At 41.4% G+C, this 20,997-nt stretch overlaps 1 protein-coding gene and 1 long non-coding RNA gene across 5 annotated transcripts; one reads left to right on the top strand and one right to left on the bottom strand.

Moving 5' to 3' along the window:
* Positions 1-8,936: 8,936 nt before the first annotated feature.
* LOC115136917 (B-cell CLL/lymphoma 7 protein family member B-B-like) lies at positions 8,937-12,445 on the top strand. The gene is made up of 6 exons (XM_029672829.2): positions 8,937-9,107; positions 9,590-9,665; positions 9,774-9,861; positions 10,092-10,262; positions 10,469-10,572; positions 10,717-12,445. Exons 1-6 carry the CDS (start codon positions 9,016-9,018, stop codon positions 10,783-10,785), a joined length of 600 nt encoding a protein of 199 aa, XP_029528689.1. The 5' UTR covers positions 8,937-9,015; the 3' UTR covers positions 10,786-12,445.
* A 2,310-nt stretch (positions 12,446-14,755) lies between these two features.
* Positions 14,756-20,892, bottom strand: LOC115136922 (uncharacterized). 4 transcript variants are annotated; one of them, XR_010465075.1, is made up of 3 exons: positions 17,360-20,892; positions 17,030-17,158; positions 14,756-16,754 (listed from the first exon to the last, which is right to left on the bottom strand). It is a non-coding gene; the product is annotated as an uncharacterized LOC115136922 (long non-coding RNA). The 4 variants fall into 4 exon arrangements; XR_010465076.1 differs by having other exon boundaries at positions 14,756-16,694; XR_003864729.2 differs by having other exon boundaries at positions 14,756-17,158; positions 17,360-17,762; positions 20,745-20,892.
* Between the last annotated feature and the right edge of the window lie 105 nt (positions 20,893-20,997).

Here is a 20,997-nt window from a genome sequence, read left to right as displayed (position 1 = left end):
TGAATTTACTGTGTTAAATGAGGCCTCACCTCCTGGTTACACTAGTGACCATATCCCCCGTGCAACCCGCAAAGGCGGAGGTGTTGCTAACATTTATGATAGCAAATTTCAATTTACCCCCCAAAAATGACGTTTTCGTCTTTTGAGCTTCTAGTCATGAAATCTAACCAGCCTACTCAATCACTTTCTATAGCTACTGTTTACAGGCCTCCTGGGCCATATACAGCGTTCCTCACTGAGTTCCCTGAATTCCTATCGGACCTTGATTATGAGGAAAAACATTAAGATCCACAACATTTATTCCACAGGACAAAACTAGGTCCAGAGTATGACTGTGGCAGTGAGTAGGTCCGGAGACATGTTGACCAGACCCACTGAGTCGATGATGGCTCCGAATATGCCTTTTGGAGTGGGTCTGTGGACTTTTCCATGTGAATATTAAAGTCACCAAAAATTAGAATATTTTAAACCACGACGGCCATCACTATTTTATTAAGTTTGCAAGCGCAACAAATAATCTGCTCAGACCCCAACCAAGGATCATCAAAAGTCGTGCTATAAATTCTGGGACAACCCAAAGATTCCTAGATGCCCTTCCAGACTCCCTCCGCCTACCCAAGGACGTCAGAGTACAAAAATCAGTTAACCACCTGAGGAACTTAATTTATCCTTGCACAATACCCTAGATCAGGGGTGTCAAAGTCAAATGGACGGAGGGCCAAATAAAAAAATCAGCTACAAGACGAGGGCCGGACTGTTCGAATGTTCATTGAAAATTTTTTAAATGACGCATATAGTCTAGTGAACCTAATTGAACCTACTGAAAACCTAACAAATATATTACAATATGATCAGATAAATAAAGCAATATTTTCTTGTGGCTCTGTCAGTAATCTTTAATTTTCAACAGACACAAAAGACAAATTTCCTTTATATAAATATCCCCATAACATGAACATTAAATGAAAGAAACCGGTATTCAAGGCACCATCAGTAGACTATATTTTCTATTTTAGCAAAAGTGGGCTAAATTTACTTCAAAGAAAAACAATAATAGCAATTTTCTATCATCCACTCAACTGAAATATTTTAAAAATATAATTGGATTGAAATACAAAAAAATAAAGTGCAAAAATCTATTAATCAAAAACAACACTTTGTTTAAGGAGAAGTAACATGCAGTGAAAACAAATATTAAATTTTAACTTTTAAACTTGAACTGAGTAAAAACTCTAAATATGTGATTGCACAGTAATGTTCACTTGTTTGAGGTTGAGGGTGATACTTGGTGGTGTCCCATCTTTTCCACAAGTTCATCAATGTTCGGGGTAAGGCTCTTAGCTGAAGAAATCCTCAGAATTGAGTGGAGGTGTTCAGCAGTAAGTCGACTTCTGTGTGATGTTTTGTTCAGGTTCATCAAAGAAAACAGTTGTTCACACAGGTATGTGCTGCCAAACATAGACAACGTTTGAGCAGCCTGGATGCGCAGCTGGGGCATTGTGCCGGGAGGAAACGGGCGAACTCCGCAGCACCCACTGCCGCATATTTTGCCCTCAGTGCATCATTGCATTGGAGGTCAATCAACTCCATTTGGAGGTAGCTTTCCACGTCAACAGCAAATGGGTTACGAGCAGTTCCAACCTGCTTTTTGTGCTTCAAAGTCAGCAAATCGGCGTCGAAAGTCAGCGGCAAGCATACCTATTTTATCAGCCAAAACGCACTGGTAGAGAGCTTTCATGGTCTGGCAGCTGGGAAAGTGGCTCAAAGCATCTGTCTCCCACAGAGTCAGTTTGGTTTTAAATGCCTTCACTGTACTGTACATATCAGAGATGACACGATCCCGACCCTGCAGCTGCAAGTTTATTGCATTCAGATGACTCGTAATGTCACACAGAAAAGCCATTTCACACAGAAACATTTCGTCTCGGAGTTGTGTTGTGTCTTTCCCTTTGCTGTCCAAGAACAGACAAATCTCCTCACGAATCGAAACATCTTTGAAGCACCTTTCCCTGGCTTAGCCATCGCACCTCTGTGTGATAAGGCAAATCACCATGCTCCGTTTCTAACTCCGTCAGAAATGCCTTGAACTGGCGGTGATTCAAACCTTTGGCTCTGATGTTAACTGTGCGCGTGATGATGCTCATTAATGCTCCATTTTCAAGGCTTTACCGCACAACGCTTCCTGGTGTATGATACAATGATAAGCTGTCAGCTCACCTGTCGCGTTTTCCTCTTGCATCTTTTCCGTATCTTCGCCACCACACATCGCAGGTGCTCCGTCGGTTGTCAAACCCACGAGTTTTCCCAAGGCAGCTCCATCTCATTTACACATCTTGACACCTCTTCATACAAATCATGCCCCGTAGTTGTGCCATGCATAGGACGTAAAGCCAAAAACTCCTCTGTCACGCTTAGGTTGGAGTCCACTCCGCGGATGAAAATTGACAACTGGGCAATGTCAGAAATGTCGGTGCTCTCATCCACAGCCAAGGAATATGCAATAAAATCTTTTCCCTTTTTCACAAGCTGCTCTTTTAGATTGATGGACAACTGGTCTACTCTCTCGGCAATGGTGTTTCTGCTCAGACTCACATTTAAAAAGAGTTGCCTTTTTCTGGGCAAACTTCGTCACAAACTTTAATCATGCAGTTTTTGATGAAATCCCCCTCCGTAAATGGCCGGGCTGATTTAGCGATCTCTTCTGCCAAAATAAAACTGGCCTTGACAGCAGCCTGGCCTTGTGATTTGGCTTTTTTGAACAGAGCCTGTCGAGATTTGAGGCCTCGTTTTAAAAATATTCTTGTTTTTGTCCGCGTAAATGTCGTCTCAGATTATACTCTTTCAGTACCGCCACACTTTCTCCACACAGAAGACACACAGGTTTTCCAGCTACCTTCGTGAACATATACTCCGACTCCCACCTTGTTTGAAACCCCCGGTTCTCAGTATCCACCTTCCGTTTTGCCATTTTTGATGGGTATCTGAAAGTTAATTTTACTGTGATGCTGACGACTGCTGTGCCAATAAATATTGAAATGAAGCAGCCTACTGCTCGGTGCGTCACCTTTGCATTGTGGGAAATGTAGTATTGGTGCGTGTAAAAGATCTGCGGGCTGCCGGCTTGCTGCGGGCCGGTTCTAATAATAAATCAAGATCATCCCAGGGGCCGTAAAAAACCTTCTTGCGGGCCGGATGTGGCCCGCGGGCCTTGACTCTGACATATGTGCCCTAGATGCAGTCGCACCCTTAACAACAAAAAACATTTGTCATAAGAAACTAGCTCCCTGGTATACAGAAAATACCCGAGCTCTGAAGCAAGCTTCCAGAAAATTGGAATGGAAATGGCGCCACACCAAACTGGAAGTCTTCCGACTAGCTTGGAAAGACAGTACCGTGCCGAAGAGCCCTCACTGCTGCTCGATCATCCTATTTTCCAACTTAATTGAGGAAAATAAGAACAATCCAAAATGTCTTGTTGATGCTGTCGCAAAGCTAAGTAAAAAACAGCATTCCCTAAGAGAGGATGGCTTTCACTTCAGCAGTGATAAATTCATGAACTTCTTTGAGGAAAAGATCATGATCATTAGAAAGCAAATTATGAACTCCTCTTTAAATCTGCGTATTCCTCCAAAGCTCAGTTGTCCTGAGTCTGCACAACTCTGCCAGGACCTAGGATCAAGGGAGACACTCAAGTGTTTTAGTACTATATCTCTTGACACAATGATGAAAATAATCATGGCCTCTAAACCTTCAAGCTACATACTGGACCCTATTCCAACTAAACTACTGAAAAAGCTGCTTCCTGTGCTTGGCCCTCCTATGTTGAACATAATAAACGGCTCTCTATCCACAGGATGTGTACCAAACTCACTAAAAGTGGCAGCAATAAAGCCTCTCTTGAAAAAGCCAAACCTTGACCCAGAAAATATAAAAAACTATCGGCCTATATCGAATCTCCCATTCCTTTCAAAAATGTTAGAAAAAGCTGTTGCACAGCAACTCACTGCCTTCCTGAAAACAAACAATGTATACGAAACGCTTCAGTCTGGTTTTAGACCCCATCATAGCACTGAGACTGCACTTGTGAAGGTGGTTAATTACCTTTTAATGGCGTCAGACCGAGGCTCTGCATCTGTCCTCGTGCTCCTAGACCTTAGTGCTGCTTTTGATACCATCGATCACCACATTCTTTTGGAGTGATTGGAAACCCAAATTGGTCTACACGGACAAGTTCTGGCCTGGTTAACATCTTATCTGTCGGAAAGATATCAGTTTGTCCTCTGACAAATCAACTGTACATTTCGGTGTTCCTCAAGGTTCTGTTTTAGGACCACTATTGTTTTCACTATATATTTGACCTCTTGGTGATGTCATTCGGAAACATAATGTTAACTTCCACTGCTATGCGGATGACACACTTGTACATTTTGATGAAACATGGTTCCGTGATTTTGATGAAACATGTTCCGGGATTCTTCCAATGACATTGAGGAATTTTTATTTTTATTTTACCTTTATTTAACTAGGCAAGTCAGTTTAAGAACCAATTCTTATTTTCAATGACAGCCTAGGAACAGTGGGTTAACTGCCTGTTCAAGGGCAGAACGACAGATTATTACCTTGTCAGCTTGGGGGTTTGAACTTGCAACCTTCCGGTTACTAGTCCAACGCTCTAACCACTAGGCTACCCTGCCGCCCCAAATCAATCGCTGGCTTTATCAATAAGTGCATTGAGGACGTCGTCCCCACAGTGACTGTACGTACATACCCCAACCAGAAGCCATGGATTACAGGCAACATTCACACTGAGCTAAAGGGTAGAGCTGAAGCTTTCAAAGTGCGGGACTCTAACCCGGAAGCTTACAAGAAATCCCGCTATGCCCTGCGACGAATCATCAAACAGGCAAAGCGTCAATACAGGGCTAAGATTAAATCATACTACACCGGCTCTGACGCTCGTCGTATGTGGCAGGGCTTGCAAACTATTACAGACTACAAAGGGAAGCAGACGAGCTAAATCACTTCTATGCTCACTTGAGGCAAGCAACACTGAGGCATGCATGAGAGCATCAGCTGTTCGTGACGACTGTGTTAATACGCTCTCTGTAGCCGACGTGAGTAAGACCTTTAAACAGGTCAACATACACAAGGCTGCGGGGCCAGACCGATTACCAGGATGTGTGCTCCGGGCATGGCCTGACCAACTGGCAGGTGTCTTCACTGACATTTTCAATATGTCCCTGATTGAGTCTGTAATACCAACATGCTTCATGCAGACCACCATAGACCCTGTGCCAAGAACACAAAGGCAACCTGCCTAAATGACTACAGACCCGTAGCACTCACGTCCGTAGCCATGAAGTGCTTTGAAAGGTAGGTCATGGCTCACATCAACACCATTATCCCAGAAACCCTAGACCGACCCAATTTGCATACCGCCCAAACAGATCCACAGATGATGCAATCTCTATTGCACTCCACACTGCCCTTTCCCACCTGGACAAAAGGAACACTTATGTGAGAATGCTGTTCATTGACTACAGCTCAGTGTACAACACCATAGTACCCTAAAAGCTCATCTCTAAGCTAATGAGCCTGGGCCTGAACACCTCCCTCTGCAACTGGATCCTGGACTTCCTGATGGGCCGCCCACAGGTGGTGAGGGTAGGCAACAACACATCTGCCACGCTAGTGCCATTCTGCACAACTCCAACACCATCATTAAGTTTGCAGAAAACATGATGGTGGTAGGCCTGATCATTGACAATGATGAGAAAGTGTATAGGGATGAAGTCAGTGTGGTGCCAGGACAACAACCTCTCCCTCAAAATCAGCAGGACAAAGGTGCTGATCGTTGACTACAGGAAACGGAGGGCCGAGCACACTCCCATTCACATTGACAGGGCTGTAGTGGAGCGGGTTGAGAGCTTCAAGTTCACCGGCGTCCACATCACTAAGGATCTATCATGGTCCAAACACACCAACACATGACAATGCCTCCTCCCCCTCAGGAGGCCGAAAAGATTTGGCATGGGCCCTCAGATCTTCAAAAAGTTCTACAGCTGCACCACTGAGAGCATCTTGACAGGCTGCATCACTGCTTGGTATGGCAACTGCTTGGCATCCGGCTGCAAGGCGCAACAGTGGGTTCTGCGTACGGCCCAATACATCACTGGGGGCAAGCTCCCTGCCATTCAGGACCTCTATACCAGGCAGTGTCAGAGGAAGGCCCTAAAAATGGCCAAAGACTCCAGCCACCCAAGTCATAGTGTTCTCTCTGCTACCACATGGCAAGCGGTACCGATGCACCAAGTCTGGAACCAACAGGACCCTAAACAGCTTCTATCCCCAAGCCATAAGACTTCTAAATAGTTAGATAAATAGTTAACCAAATAGCTACCCGAACTATCAGCATTGACCCTTTTGCACAATTTTTTTGGACTCATCACATACACTGCTGCTACTGTTTACTATCTGTTCCTTTATTCCTAGGTATACAGTGGGGCAAAAAAGTATTTAGTCAGCCACCAATTGTGCAAGTTCTCCCACTTAAAAAGATGAGAGAGGCCTGTAATTTTCATCATAGGTATACTTAAACTATGACAGACACAATTAGAGAAAAATAATCCAGAAAATCACATTGTAGGATTTTTAATTAATTTATTTCCAAATTATGGTGGAAAATAAGTATTTGGTCACCTACAAACAAGCAAGATTTCTGGCTCTCACAGACCTGTAACTTCTTCTTTAAGAGGCTCCTCTGTCCTCCACTCGTTACCTGTATTAATGGCCCCTGTTTGAACTTGTTATCAGTATAAAAGGCACCTGTCCACAACCTCAAACAGTCACACTCCAAACTCCACTATGGCCAAGACCAAAGAGCTGTCAAAGGACACCAGAAACAATATTGTAGACCTGCACCAGGCTGGGAAGACTGAATCTGCAATAGGTAAGCAGCTTGGTTTGAATAAATCAACTGTGGGAGCAATTATTAGGAAATGGAAGACATACAAGACCACTGATAATCTCCCTCGATCTGGGGCTCCACGCAAGATCTCACCCCATGGGGTCAAAATGATCACAAGAACGGTGAGCAAAAATCCCAGAACCACACGGGGGGACCTAGTGAATGACCTATAGAGAGCTGGGACCAAAATAACAAAGCCTACCATCAGTAACACACTACGCCGCCAGGGACTCAAATCCTGCAGTGCCAGACGTGTCCCCCTGCTTAAGCCAGTACATGTCCAGGCCCATCTGAAGTTTGCTAGAGAGCATTTGGATGATCCAGAGGAAGATTGGGAGAATGTCATATGGTCAGATGAAACCAAAATATAACTTTTTGGTAAAAACTCAACTCGTCGTGTTTGGAGGACAAAGAATGCTGAGTTGCATCCAAAGAACACCATACCTACTGTGAAGCATGGGGGTGGAAACATCATGCTTTGGGGCTGTTTTTCTGCAAAGGGACCAGGACGACTGATCCGTGTAAACTTAGGAAAGAATGAATGGGGCCATGTATTGTGAGATTTTGAGTGAAAACCTCCTTCCATCAGCAAGGGCATTGAAGATGAAACGTGGCTGGGTCTTTCAGCATGACAATGATCCCAAACACACCGCCCAGGCAACGAAGGAGTGGCTTCGTAAGAAGCATTCAAGGTCCTGGAGTGGCCTAGCCAGTCTCCAGATCTCAACCCCATAGAAAATCTTTGGAGGGAGTTGAAAGTCTGTGTTGCCCAGCAAACAGCCCCAAAACATCACTGCTCTAGAGGAGATCTGCATGGAGGAATGGGCCAAAATACCAGCAACAGTGTGTGAAAACCTTGTGAAGACTTACAGAAAACGTTTGACCTCTATCATTGCCAACAAAGGGTATATAACAAAGTATTGAGATAAACTTTTGTTATTGACCAAATACTTATTTTCCACCATAATTTGCAAATAAATTCATTAAAAATCCTACAATGTGATTTTCTTTTCTCATTTTGTCTGTCATATTTGAAGTGTACCTATGATGAAAATTACAGGCCTCTCTCATCTTTTTAAGTGGGAGAACTTGCACAATTGGTGGCTGACTAAATACTTTTTCTTATTTACAATGATGGCCTACACCGGCCAAACCCGGACGATGCTAGGCCAATTGTGCGCCACCCTATGGGACTCCCAATCACGGCCGGTTGTGATACAGCCTGGATTTGAACCAGGGTGTCTTTAGTGACGCCTCTAGCACTGAGATGCAGTGCCTTGGACCACTGAGCCACTAATTAAGGTAGTTAGCCACAGCTATACGATCAGAATACATAAAGGTTACACAAAATATCTCACCCTGCCAACCAATATTTGTTTGCTCCAGTGCTTGACTTGGGCAGGAGCTCACCGGAACTGAGTACCAGTACCTAAAATGTTTTACTGCTTCAGTTCCTGCACCTCCGATAAAATATTGGTTTAAAACTATTGCAGAGTTGCTGCACCTAAATATAAACAGTACAGACACACAAAATGAGTGCTGGCACCAATTTCAGTCCACGTCAAGCACTGGTTTGCTCAATAGAACCAAGCTTACAAATGCATGCCATATCAGTGTTTATTGGTCAGTGCAACCCTCTGCAAGAGTAAAAAGATAGGCCCATAATAACACATACTGTATATAATTGTATCACTCCCTCTCTATTGTAGTTTCTTCATCCCCCTCACTTCCTCTCATACCCAAGGATTATCATCTCATATCCAATTTGATATAATGAACCATGTAAATCGTTGTTTATGTCATGTATGCGGTTAAATTATCCAGATATTCATCATTCCCATCATAACAACCTATTATTTTACTGTCAATGGTAATGTGATGACGTCGGTTCAAAGATGATGGGGAGGATGGAGAAAACAGACAGACCAACCACTAGGAAAAGAGAATGAGTGTTAAAACCTCGCGAGAATATTAGTATATTGGAAGAGTAGGCACACTGCAAGTTTGGAGTTGCAAGAAAATACATCTCCAAAAAGTAACAACTAAAGATGTCCGGACGGTCAGGTCGCGCGGAGACACGGAGTCGTGCTAAAGATGATATTAAAAAGGTGCTGGCAGCAATTGAAAAAGTGCGTAAATGGTAAGTAAAACCGCGGGGATTATGTAAATGAAATGTAAACATCTGCAACGCCACACATCAAACTTCACTCGTAAAATGTTAGAAGGGTTGGTGAGTGATTGAAACAACAGCCAATAGAGAGACTGGACTGCCGAAGCCCGGTAATGCTATAGGCGGGACTAACGGAATTTTTCCCAATCTGTCAAAATGGCTACACTTGTCCATATGTTGTTTCAATATTACGCATTCTGATATAACTGTGACCCACATTGAACATATCCATCGTCCATCTGAGCAGTTTCGCTCGGCGACTTTCAGGAATATTTGGCAGAAAATGCACTTGCGCATATAAATAAAATAATATCACACACAGGCTATTTACATACCCTAGCCCTATGCATAGCCACCAGTAAATGAGCCAACGCCTGCAGAATATTAGGTTCATGCTTTTTATTACTGAATGTAGTAAATCTATTCTCTGTTCTGTTACATTTCATTTTCAGGGAGAAGAAGTGGGTAACAGTGGGAGACACATCCCTACGAATATTCAAGTGGGTGCCTGTGACAGACACTAAACAGGTATGTTATCTTATAATGCTGCGTCTGGCCATTATATGGTTCATGAATTTAATGAGTTTGTGTATGAAACTACGCTGGCTCTATTTTACTCTCTCTCCTCTCTTTCAGATATACCGGAGCAAATCCATAACTGGAGAGGTTCGAGGTCTAAAAGATGTGGTGTTGGAAAACTCCAGCTCTACCTTGGATTTCCAAGGTGAGGCACTGACTGACTATGAGCAGCACAAGCAGCACTGTATTTCGAGCAGGTTTTAGAGCACTGCAATACTCTGTAAAACAGGGTTTGGGGCGATTCCGTGGAAATTCACTCAATGCAGATTAAAACAATTTGACATACTTTTTAAATGGAAATTCAATTTACCTCCTGAATTGAAAATTATATTGATCTGAAACCATTCAAGACTGCTCCTGTTCTCTTCAACACAGATGAATGCAGCAACCAGAGTTTCCTGTCTGATATCTACCAGCCCAAAATGGACAGCAGCAGCTCCAGCTCCCAGCATGCCAGTGAGGCAGTCAGTCCTCTTCCCCACACCACAACCCTCCGCACGACCGAAGACGCTCAACCACCCATGCTGGGCCAGGAGAGTGTGGACGGTACAGTTGGCCTAGCATACTACACCATCACACTGCACCCATGTAGGGCAAGGAGCTTTTCCAGACCCTGTAACCTGACAAGGAAAAACTCTGGGCCCTAGCTATTATGTCACTCATGTAACATGAGGTATACTCTATTGGCTATATTACGGTTAATATCTCAATGCCTTTTAAGTGTTTCACTCAGTCTATCACTCTATATGCAGAACCATCCCAGCCAGCACATGAAGTTGCTGATGAGCCTCCAACATTGATCAAAGAGGACCTGGTTTTGCCCCTTGGTGTCCGAGTAAAAACTCCATGCACAGAGGTAAGTGGTTTTCTATATTAATAAAGGATATTACCTTCTTCTTTTTTCTGCAAAAAAATGTTATTGATAATTGCTTCAGCTCTTAATAATAACATGAAAGAAATCACCATAGTCAATGTATTTAAATACCAATATTTCTAACAGGAAGAAGAGGGATCAGGAGCCCCTCCACTGAAGAAAGTTTGCACTGAAAAAAAGGCTGCACTGAGATAACTAGTTGATTGGATGGGCATGCATGTAACCCATGCACTAGCTTTATTGAAGGCTTCAAATTGGACATACGAATAACTGCCAAAATAATAGAAACACTTGAGTAAATGAGGGATACAAAGTATATTGAAAGCAGGTGCTTCCATACAGGTGTGGTTCCTGAGTTAATTAAGCAATTAACATCCCATCATGCTTAGGGTCATGTATAAAAATGCTGGGGCAGGCCATTATTATGGCTACCATAGTACTGTATGACAACACCAAATGATGCAATTTCTTGTGGCAGAATGGAGTCGCCGCCCTCCGATAGAGTTCCAGACACTTGTGGAATCTGTGCCAAGGTGCATTGAAGCAGTTCTGGCTCGTGGTGGCACAACGCCCTATTAAGACACTTTATGTTGGTGTTTACTTCATTTTGGCAGTTATTTGTAGATAGATTATTATAAAATATTCATTTCTGTTAATCAAGTTATTACAAATGGAATACATTTAAAAAGAATGTTGAAGTTATTGTTTTAATACAGTTTTAAGTTGTTTAAAAAAAAATACAATATTACTTTCTCAGCTTTGAAAAGGAATCTTAAGCCGTTTAATGCGTTACACTGTACATAAAGTCGTGCTCACAGAAAGTGCCTATCGCTCTGAAATATACACTATTTATTTTCTGTCAGGCAAGTGTCTCATATATTATGCTATTTGTATAAATTGCACAGATATAAATAATTATGGCCCCTATTCAATCAAATCAGTTTGTTAATCCTAAAGGATGAAGTGGAGCACATCTTAATTCATGTTCGGTTGAGTTTCTTTTGTTTCACACTGTTAGCGCTGTTTTGTTAAATACATTTATCCAAGCAGCACAGGAAGTATGAGGCAAAACTTATTCCAGTCACTGGATTTGATTGAATATGGGCTGAAGTTTTTTTCATCATTTTTTTTACGTTTGTACTTTGCTTTGCAAATAAGATTAGAAAACTGTTTGTCATGCCTATCCTTTTTGATATACTGTATCTTGCTTGTTCCATTTTCATAGAGCATTGAAAGTGAATAGTGAACGAGGTTGAAAGGTAGTTCGAGACCTTGGTGTAAATACACTTGTATTGTATTTCAGAGAATGTTTCTTATGGTCAGGTGGGTCATGCTCTCAAGCGCTTATTTTTGTGCTGCAAAAGTGATGCACATGCTGGAATATACGCTGCTCCATAGTAAAATATGGTTGTAGATATTGTGTTTTCTGTTTGCAGTGTTTTGCATCTTTTGAATCCCATACTCTCAAATAATTGGCCAAAATATTTTTCACCATATAGGATGACCACTTGACCTGGTTGCATTTTATCAACAGTTTCATATAAATTATTGGATTGCAAATCCATGGCCTTCAGCCCTCAATCTATACATAGAAGGCTTGGGCCGTGGCTGACCATAAGTCTCCAGACTTAGCACTGTGGGTTTTTATCAAGTCCATGAAATAAACTCCTGACACCTGATAGAGATGATACAATTATTCTTGGTTGAATGTTAAAATCCATGGGAAGTAAGTAACTCCTACCACTGTGGGACATTTAATTTCAGTATAAATTCTTGTGAAAATGTGATTTGAGTGTTTTCGTTATTTGTAAAGAATACTATTTTCCTGTCATACTAAACATTTTCATGAGAAATACTCCATTGCTTGTTATTGAATGTAAGGGATAGTTCACTCAAAATAAAACAAAGTGGATTATAGGGGAATAAGGTGGCTTTTCAAAATTGTAATGCATACAATGTTTTCAGACTGGGATACTGAATCTAAATGCAATGAGACATTTTTTTTTTTACATAAACTTTTCTCTTTCTAGAAGGGGCCCAACAATGTCATTATATTTGACAGTTATGGAGGTGCCCAGCCCACCCAAGCAATAGAGCAGTGGTTCCCAACCTTTTCCGATACTGTACCACCAAATGAATTTTGCTCTGCCAGGAGTACCCCTGAAGTACCCCCACATGTGCATTTTACCAGTAGGCCTATGGTCTCACGAGTCTTCTCAAGTACCCCCTGTGGAAAGGCCAAGTACCCCCAGGGGTCCAAGTCTCCTGGTTGGGAACCACTGAAATAGAGCCCCACAGCGAATGCATCATAAAAACTAGCGGTCAAACAGGGAAATATTTCACAAACTGTTTTTTTCACCATTCATTTTTCCCATAGGGCATTTTAGAACCACTTCAGACAAGGTCTGTGTCTCATGTAGACTTTCCCTGGCGTGACGTTTTGATAACCATGTAAACTCTGTCAGACAAGGTCTGTGTCTCATGTAGACTTTCCCTGGCGTGACGTTTTGATAACCATGTAAACTCTGTCAGACAAGGTCTGTGTCTCATGTAGACTTTCCCTGGCGTGACGTTTTGATAACCATGTAAACTCTGTCAGACAAGGTCTGTGTCTCATGTAGACTTTCCCTGGCGTGACGTTTTGATAACCATGTAAACTCTGTCAGACAAGGTGACCTTTAACAATATATTTGGCTCTATTTACTCTCTGATTTGAAAATGCTAATTAGCATCTAAGTAGCCATGCAAGACTACAAGCTCCTGCACTTAATTTCTTGCAGACACCTTTGCTGTCAGCTAGCTAGCTACTAGCAACCTTGATCCAAAACAAAATATATATTGAACATTTTCATTTACTGTTCCATATTTTATATAACTAATATTTGTTGTCTTATTTATGCATCTGGTCTTGTGTCGTGTACATAATACTATTCTAGTAGCAGTCAGATATTTACAATGTGCCATGAATACTCAGCAATACTTTTGCAAAGAAGCTAGCTAGCCAGCTACGTAAATGAATACTAGCAACATACCCTTATTTTACAAGATCGTCTTCTCCTTCAGCCAGTGGAGGTCTATATTTAATCCCTTAACATTTCTGCCAACTATATGAACGAGGAGAAATCTATTTCAATTCAGAACTAACTTGTGGACATGTTCTGAAAATTCTTGCAATTCAAAGCGAGATTAATTAATTGCAGAATGTATACATAATTATGAATGAATAAGCATATTTGTTTGACAAGAATGCACCTAGTCACCGATCAATCACTTCAAACAACTGAATTCCAGCAGTTACATTGTTTTAAAGAAATGAACAATGCATACATAAGCCTTTTATACATAACATAAACATCTTACTTAAAGTAAACATTAAACAATTTATTAATCAATGCCACAAACCTGGGACATCAAAGATCACCATATGAATGAGTATTACTATCAGAGAGCGCACAGATTCCTCTGCTTTTCCATTTTAGAAATTAGACCAGCAAAAATAACACAATGTAAAACGTATTGTGTATTGTGATTTTTGTTGGGTGAGAAACAACTGGATGCGTAAGGTAGGTTTAATATAAAATACTAGGTCAACTCCGGCAGAATGAGAAACAAAATATCAAGTCCTGACCATAGAAAGCCTATATTTTCTATGGTAGAGTAGGTCAGGGCGTAACTAGGGGGGTTAGTCTAGTTTATATTTTATATGTGGGGTTCTAGGTTGTTTTTTCTATGTTGGGGTTTTGGTATGATTCCCAATTAGAGGCAGCTGGCTATCGTTGTCTCTAATTGGGGATCATACTTAAGTAGCATTTTTTCCACCTGTGGGTTATGGGATATTGTTTATGTTTAGTTGCCTGTTGGCACTGCATTGTCGTCACAGTTTGTTTATTCTTTATTGTTTTGTCTTTGCTAAAGTTTCACTTCTTTATTAAATTATGTGGAACTCATATCGCGCTGGGTCTTGGCTCGACCATTATTATCGAACATCGTGACACAAAACAAGAAAGCCATGCCTAAACAGCTATATCAACAGCATTCTTGTCAATGTAATGTTGCTGCTGTCAATTGTGAGCAGAATATTTACCATTGCATTAGGTCTGAACCCCAGAATTAGCAGGACAGAATTACACAGGTGAAATAAGGTAACAAAAACAGTACACCACAACACTTTTAAACCTTTTTTTTTATTATTATGATTTTTTTATTGAATATTTAAAACATATAATATACTTGCAGGGAAGCTGCTCAACAACAACATCACATCTAAAAGACTCCCATCCAGAGCGACACACAGAAGCAACCAGGGTCAACGGCCAGCTCAAGGGCACGTCGACAGGTGTTCCACAAAGTCAAAAACGGGGACCCGAACCAACGATCCATCAGCCACCGGCCCAAGTTTCCAACCGCCGTCCAAGATCCCCCTCCCCACAGTTACCCAAGAGCTGCCCCTCAACCATCTGAGACTCCCCGTCCCCGAGAAAATAAGATTTTAAAATAATAATAATTCCACCACCCCTTTCCCAATAACCAGGAAAAAGAACAAAAGAGAAATAAGAGAAAGACAAAGGAAAAACAGAAAACAACAATGCAGAAAACAAAAGACAACAAAAAATCATAACAAGCAAGGCCAACTGAATATGTTTGAGTGCATGTATGGCCCTATTTACATGTATGTGTGTCTGTGTATGTGCACGTGTGTGCATTTGAATGAGAGTGTGTATATGCATGTGTACAAACACCTGCACGGCATCAGCTTCAGGCAACCCGGCATTAGCTGTAAAAACCCTGCCCCTCAGTGTCATTCAAACTTACTTGATGTTGTTTTATTTTGACTTTTTATACTTTTATCTTTGACCCCCATTCTATCCCACGCCCAGCAACTCCACTCCCACTTGTTTCCAATTCCACATCCCAACCCTCAGCCCATCCCACCTATCTCTGCTGGCCACTTTTAAACATGTGACTTAGTCTAGATTTGATCAAATCAGGAGAAGAATAAGTTAAGGTAGCAGCATAGGGAATATGGGTGAAGGTAGGGTGGGTTTATAGAGATAAGATGGAGAGTTCCGAAATGTTCAAAGTTGAAGGACCACGGTGCATAAAAAGGCAGTGTGGAATAAGGGGTAGCTATGGAATAAACATTTAACTTGCTCGTCATGGTACTGGTGTGTTTCTGCAACCCTTCTAAGTCATTGTCACAAATATCCGGCCCATGTCCAGTCATACTCGGGGTCTTAGCGTGTCCCTCAATGTCATTCAAATTGTGAACATCGAGTGTCTGTGAATCATAACATTAAAGTTATCGTGATTTGACTTGAACATGAATCTGAAGACTGTTATTTATCTAATGAACTAACTATGTTAGAGTTTTAAAGAACCGCTCTCGTGGTGCCCCAGATCCCAATGAGTTATGTTTTACATGATTCATTCAATCGGGTAACAATTAAACATAGTTAGTTAATTAGATAAATAACAGTCTTCAGATTCATGTTAAAGTCAAATCACGATAACTTATATACGATGGTTTGAGCAGAGTAACAGGTTGGTCCTACTTAAATTCTCTTTTGAAGATACTTTACTTAGGACAGCCAATCAGCCGTACCAGTGATTTTCTGGGAGGTGAGTTTATCGTCTCCACCTCGACTTGAGATTCAAAGTTCAAACCATTTTAAACACGCAGCTGCAGCTTCACACTTTTCTAGTCCCATGTGTTAATTCATAACCCATCATTTATAACTTTTGAACAAAACTGGCGGTTCTGGCAGGCTGGCATGCTTCATGACGTCACTCCGGGGCGGTGTGCAAAGTTATGGAAACAATTCTCTATTATAACTTATCAAATCACATCCCTCTCTTAACAAAAACACGTTCATAATTTTCCATATTACATGCACAACCCATAGTATGGAAACTTCATCCATGTAGTGGGTATACTTTCCAAGTTACAGTATTTCCTTTATAACATTTTTAATGACATCACAAAATAGCATACAAAACGACATTAGTGTTCTGTAGATCTCCTCTGACCATTCCCCACATTCTACGTTAGAAATATTGTCCAGTATTCGCTTTTGAAAGTGTTAAGAGTTTCAGCGGGAACAAGTCTGTTGAGACAAAGCACATTCCTTTGGTGAATTTTGAGAGCACAGGCCTGGATCTTCTCCCTTGATTTACAACAGGATGTGAGTTGTTAATCCCCACTAGGTTCTTTCCTTCCCCCTCTATTGGGGAGAGGGGGACTGATTGAAGTTATTCATTGCAAACCTGTTCTGACCGATTTAGATTCTCAGGGTCAGTCATAACAAAGATGATGAGTGATCACATGATTTCCACCAATTGAGCCACACAAAATTCAACTTAAGCATTGAGGACATAATTTAGTTGACAACCTCGTGGTTTATACTATGTCTACTGTGTGTGAATGATGGAAGAGTCTTACCCCAGATGTAGGTCCATTTCAGCGTGTGTGGTCACTTAGGCCCGCACATCAACCAGTACTGGGAGCATTGGAGACTTGGGATGCTTGCTCTCAGAGTGCTGCTTGAACGTCTTCGGGTTTGTATTTACTCTATAAAGGTCAAGTACAAAATGGAGGAAGTTAACAATCTGTGGCTTAGATTGAATTCAAAGTTGACACAAATGATAAACTAAGCAATATGATGCAACAAACTACTACACATATGAAAGACTGTACCACACAGGCCAGTACAATAGCCTACACATAGAGAGTAACCTAAAAGCACATACAGTACCAACCAATACTACTCACCCAACAGACAAGGCAGGTGTGGACCAGTGTGGCCTTGGCTGCAGTCTTCTGGTCCATAGCTACTCCGTGCTTCTTAGCAGCGGCCGCATTGGTATCAGTTAACAAGTTCAACTGTTCCCATAGTACAGAATAATTACTTAAATGGGTGGACAGATCCAGATACACATAGCAGGACTGTATAAGCTTTTGTTCCAGCCGAGCTCATACCTGATTACAAAACATAGCCTATCGCGGTGATTCATTATTTTGATTATTTAAGTCAGGTGTTAGAGCTGGGCTGGGACAAAACCCTTCACAGGACTTCCTGCAATGACTGAAACAGACCAAAGCAGGAGCACAGCATTCCAGGTTGAAACAGCTGACCTAGTTGAGAGGTGATAAGACTCAGGCACACCCATTGGTTCTGGAATAGAAAAGGTGCAAATAAGGTTTGCAATTTGGTATCAATAACATGACAGTAATTCTACCTAAAAAAAACTAACATGTGAATACCAATTCATTTAAAACCCACCATAGCAGACAGGACTAAATAACATTACATAACCTTGCCTACTAGCTATACTAATGATCTGCTTTCCAGAGGGTAACAGCAAACAGATCGACTCCTTCCTGTAGTAAAGTATGCACACTGTTGACTCAAGAGAGGATGATAATAAGTCCATCTCTGAAACCTCTCAAAAAGCCAGACCAAAATCAGTGGTGTAAAGTACTTAAGTAAAAATACTTGAAAAGGGTATCTGTACTTTCCTTTACTATTTAACATTTTGACTACTTTTACTTCACAACATTCCTAAATAAAATAATGTACTTTTTACTCCATTTATTTTCCCTGACACCCAAAATGACTTGTTACATTTTGAATGCTCATCAAGAGAACATACCTGGTCATCCCTACTTCCTCTGATCTGGAGGACTCACTAAACACATGCTTCATTTGTAAATTATGTTTGAGTGTTGAAGTTTGCCCCTGGCTATCCGTTTAATGCATTTTTTAAATTAATATAAGGAGTTTGAAACTATTTATACTTTTCTAAGTATATTTAAGTAATTACATTTACTTTTGATAATTATGTATATTTAAAACCAAATACTGGGTGACTTTCACTTTTACTTGAGTCATTTTCTATTAAGGTATATTTACTTTTACTCAAGTATGACATTTTGGTACTTTTTCCACCACCAACCAAAATAATACAGCAAGCTAGGGCAGCTACAAGTCAAGTAGTAATGAAGTAGGTTACCCACCCCTCACCCACAGACACAAAAACATACTCTCAAGAACGCCTAGTGTCACCATCTACGTTATATTGATATGGATTTACTGTCAAAATATACGTCTCTCCACCCTAACAATGGGAGTCATTGTCAACGAAACGCCACAGTGGGCTGTCTCAGCTCCCGCCTATCCTTTCTTTGGATTGGTGGATACATCTCATTAGTGTAATGTTTTTTTGATGCGGGTTGTTGACGTCAACCGCCAGTATTCAATGGAGAGAAATGCTATACTACTAGCCTCATGACATGAAAATGCATAGTCATCTCGAAACAACTCTGATATAAAGTATTTTGTCTCACAATGTACACTATCAGTAGACTCGTAACATCTTAAGCATTACAAAACTTCTATCAGATCAAATAAACCTCACATCGCAAATAAGCCATTCATTTTTTAATTGAGCAAATTTGACACTCTGTCATTGACCTCCATACAAAAACGTCTTGCTGGGTGGGCAAAACAAAAAAACAACTCTTCTCTTCCTCTCTGATAATAGTCACCTTGTCTGAGAGAGATTTACACAGTTATCAAAACGTCACGTCAGTGTAAGCCTACACGAAACACAGACCTTATTTGAATTGTTTCTAAAAATCGATTGGAACCTTTTCCGTGTTTGATCGCTAGGTTTTATGAGTATTATGACATACTGTGGTTCTCTATTCAAATCCTGATTATGGTACTTACACTGTAGATACAACATTATTACATTATTTACAGTGGTTGATGGAATTTTACAGTATGGTAGCAGCTGCTACAGTACAATATATGTTTTCATTTGATGACATATAAAAAATATTCAAAGTGTCTGGGTCTTAATTGCCATCTGCATACACCATCGACATTGGCTGTGTTCGAGAGCATCAAGACCATGATGTAGCATGGGTAAATTGTGACAGAATTTTGTCTTGCTGCTTTTTGTTCTATGTTGCTACGTCTTGCTTGTCCTATGTTGCTATGTCTGTATGCTACGTCTTGCTTGTCCTATGTTTCTCTGTCTGTATGCTATGTATTGCTTGTCCTAAACCAGCACTTTTACTGAAACGTTGATTAATGTGCACTTTTCCCGTGCACCTGCCTTTTGTATTCTCTTTTTGCTAGCCCCCCCGGTTCTGACCCGTGCCTGTTTCTGGACTCTGTATCCGCCTGCCTTGACCTCGAGCCTGCCTGCCACTCTGTACCTCCCGGATTCTGAACTGGTTTTGACCTTTTTCCAGTCCACGACCATTCTCTTGAATACCCCTTTTTGGATCTATAAACATCTAAGACTCCAACCATCTGCCTCCTGCGTCTCGCTTTGTGCCCTGATAACAACAACAAATTATTTCTCCTCAGGAGACTGAAAAGATTTGGCATGGATCCTCAGCAGGACCATTGAGAGCATCCTGACCGGTTGCATCACTGCCTGGTATGGCAACTGCTTGGCCTCCGACCGCAAGGCACTACAGAGGGTAGTGCGAACGGCGCAGTACATCACTAGGACCAAGCCTCCTGCCATCCAGGACCTATATACCAGGCGGTGTCAGAGGAAGGCCCTAAAAATGGTCAGACTCCAGCCACCCTAGTTATAGACTGTTCTCTCTGCTACCGCATGGCAAGCAGTACCGGAGCGCCAAGTCTGGGTCCAAGAGGCTTCTAAACTGCTTTTACCCCCAAGCCATAAGACTCCTGAACACCTAATCAAATGGCTACCCCGACTATTTGCATTGCCCCCCCCCCCTACTCTCTGTTGTTATCATCTAAGCATATTCACCTACATGTACATAATACCACAACTAACCGGTGCCCCCTGCACATTGACTCTGTACCGATAGCCCCCCTGTGTATAGTCTCGCTATTGTTGCTCTCTAATTACTTGTTACTTTTATTTCTTATTGTTATTCGTATTTTTTTTAACTGCATTGTTGGTTTGGGGCTCATAAGTATTTCACTCTAAGGTCTACCTGTTGTATTCGGCGCATGTGACTAATACAATTTGATTTGAAACCTGTGTTAACATCAGACATCATTTTCGTGTTTATTCCAAAACCCTTTTTTTTCACCATAGGGATGGCTGAACCAAAAATTGTTTAGTATAAAGATATGTAGAAACTGCTTCTCCAATATAAATACCTATTCACGCTTGTAGGCGATGTTGGCTTGCTAAGCTCATGCGCAGAAACACGTTATCGGGTATAACGGTCGTATCGCGCCAAACTGCGCATGTGCAGGCCGTCAATTCAAAGGCACTCTTCTATATGAAGTTGTTCTTGCCGAAAATTAAAACTTGTTCGTTTGTCACATTCACGAGGTGGGAGTAATAACATGTTCAGCTACTTAAAGGCAAAAGCTCGAAACTATGTTGTGCCTTTACATTTCAAGAAAA

The sequence above is a fragment of the Oncorhynchus nerka genome, linkage group LG11 (assembly GCF_034236695.1).
Source record: "Oncorhynchus nerka isolate Pitt River linkage group LG11, Oner_Uvic_2.0, whole genome shotgun sequence".
In the NCBI taxonomy this organism is placed as follows: domain Eukaryota; kingdom Metazoa; phylum Chordata; class Actinopteri; order Salmoniformes; family Salmonidae; genus Oncorhynchus; species Oncorhynchus nerka.
The sequence above is the reverse complement of the archived record's forward strand: the minus strand, read 5'-3'. Positions and strand labels throughout refer to the sequence as shown.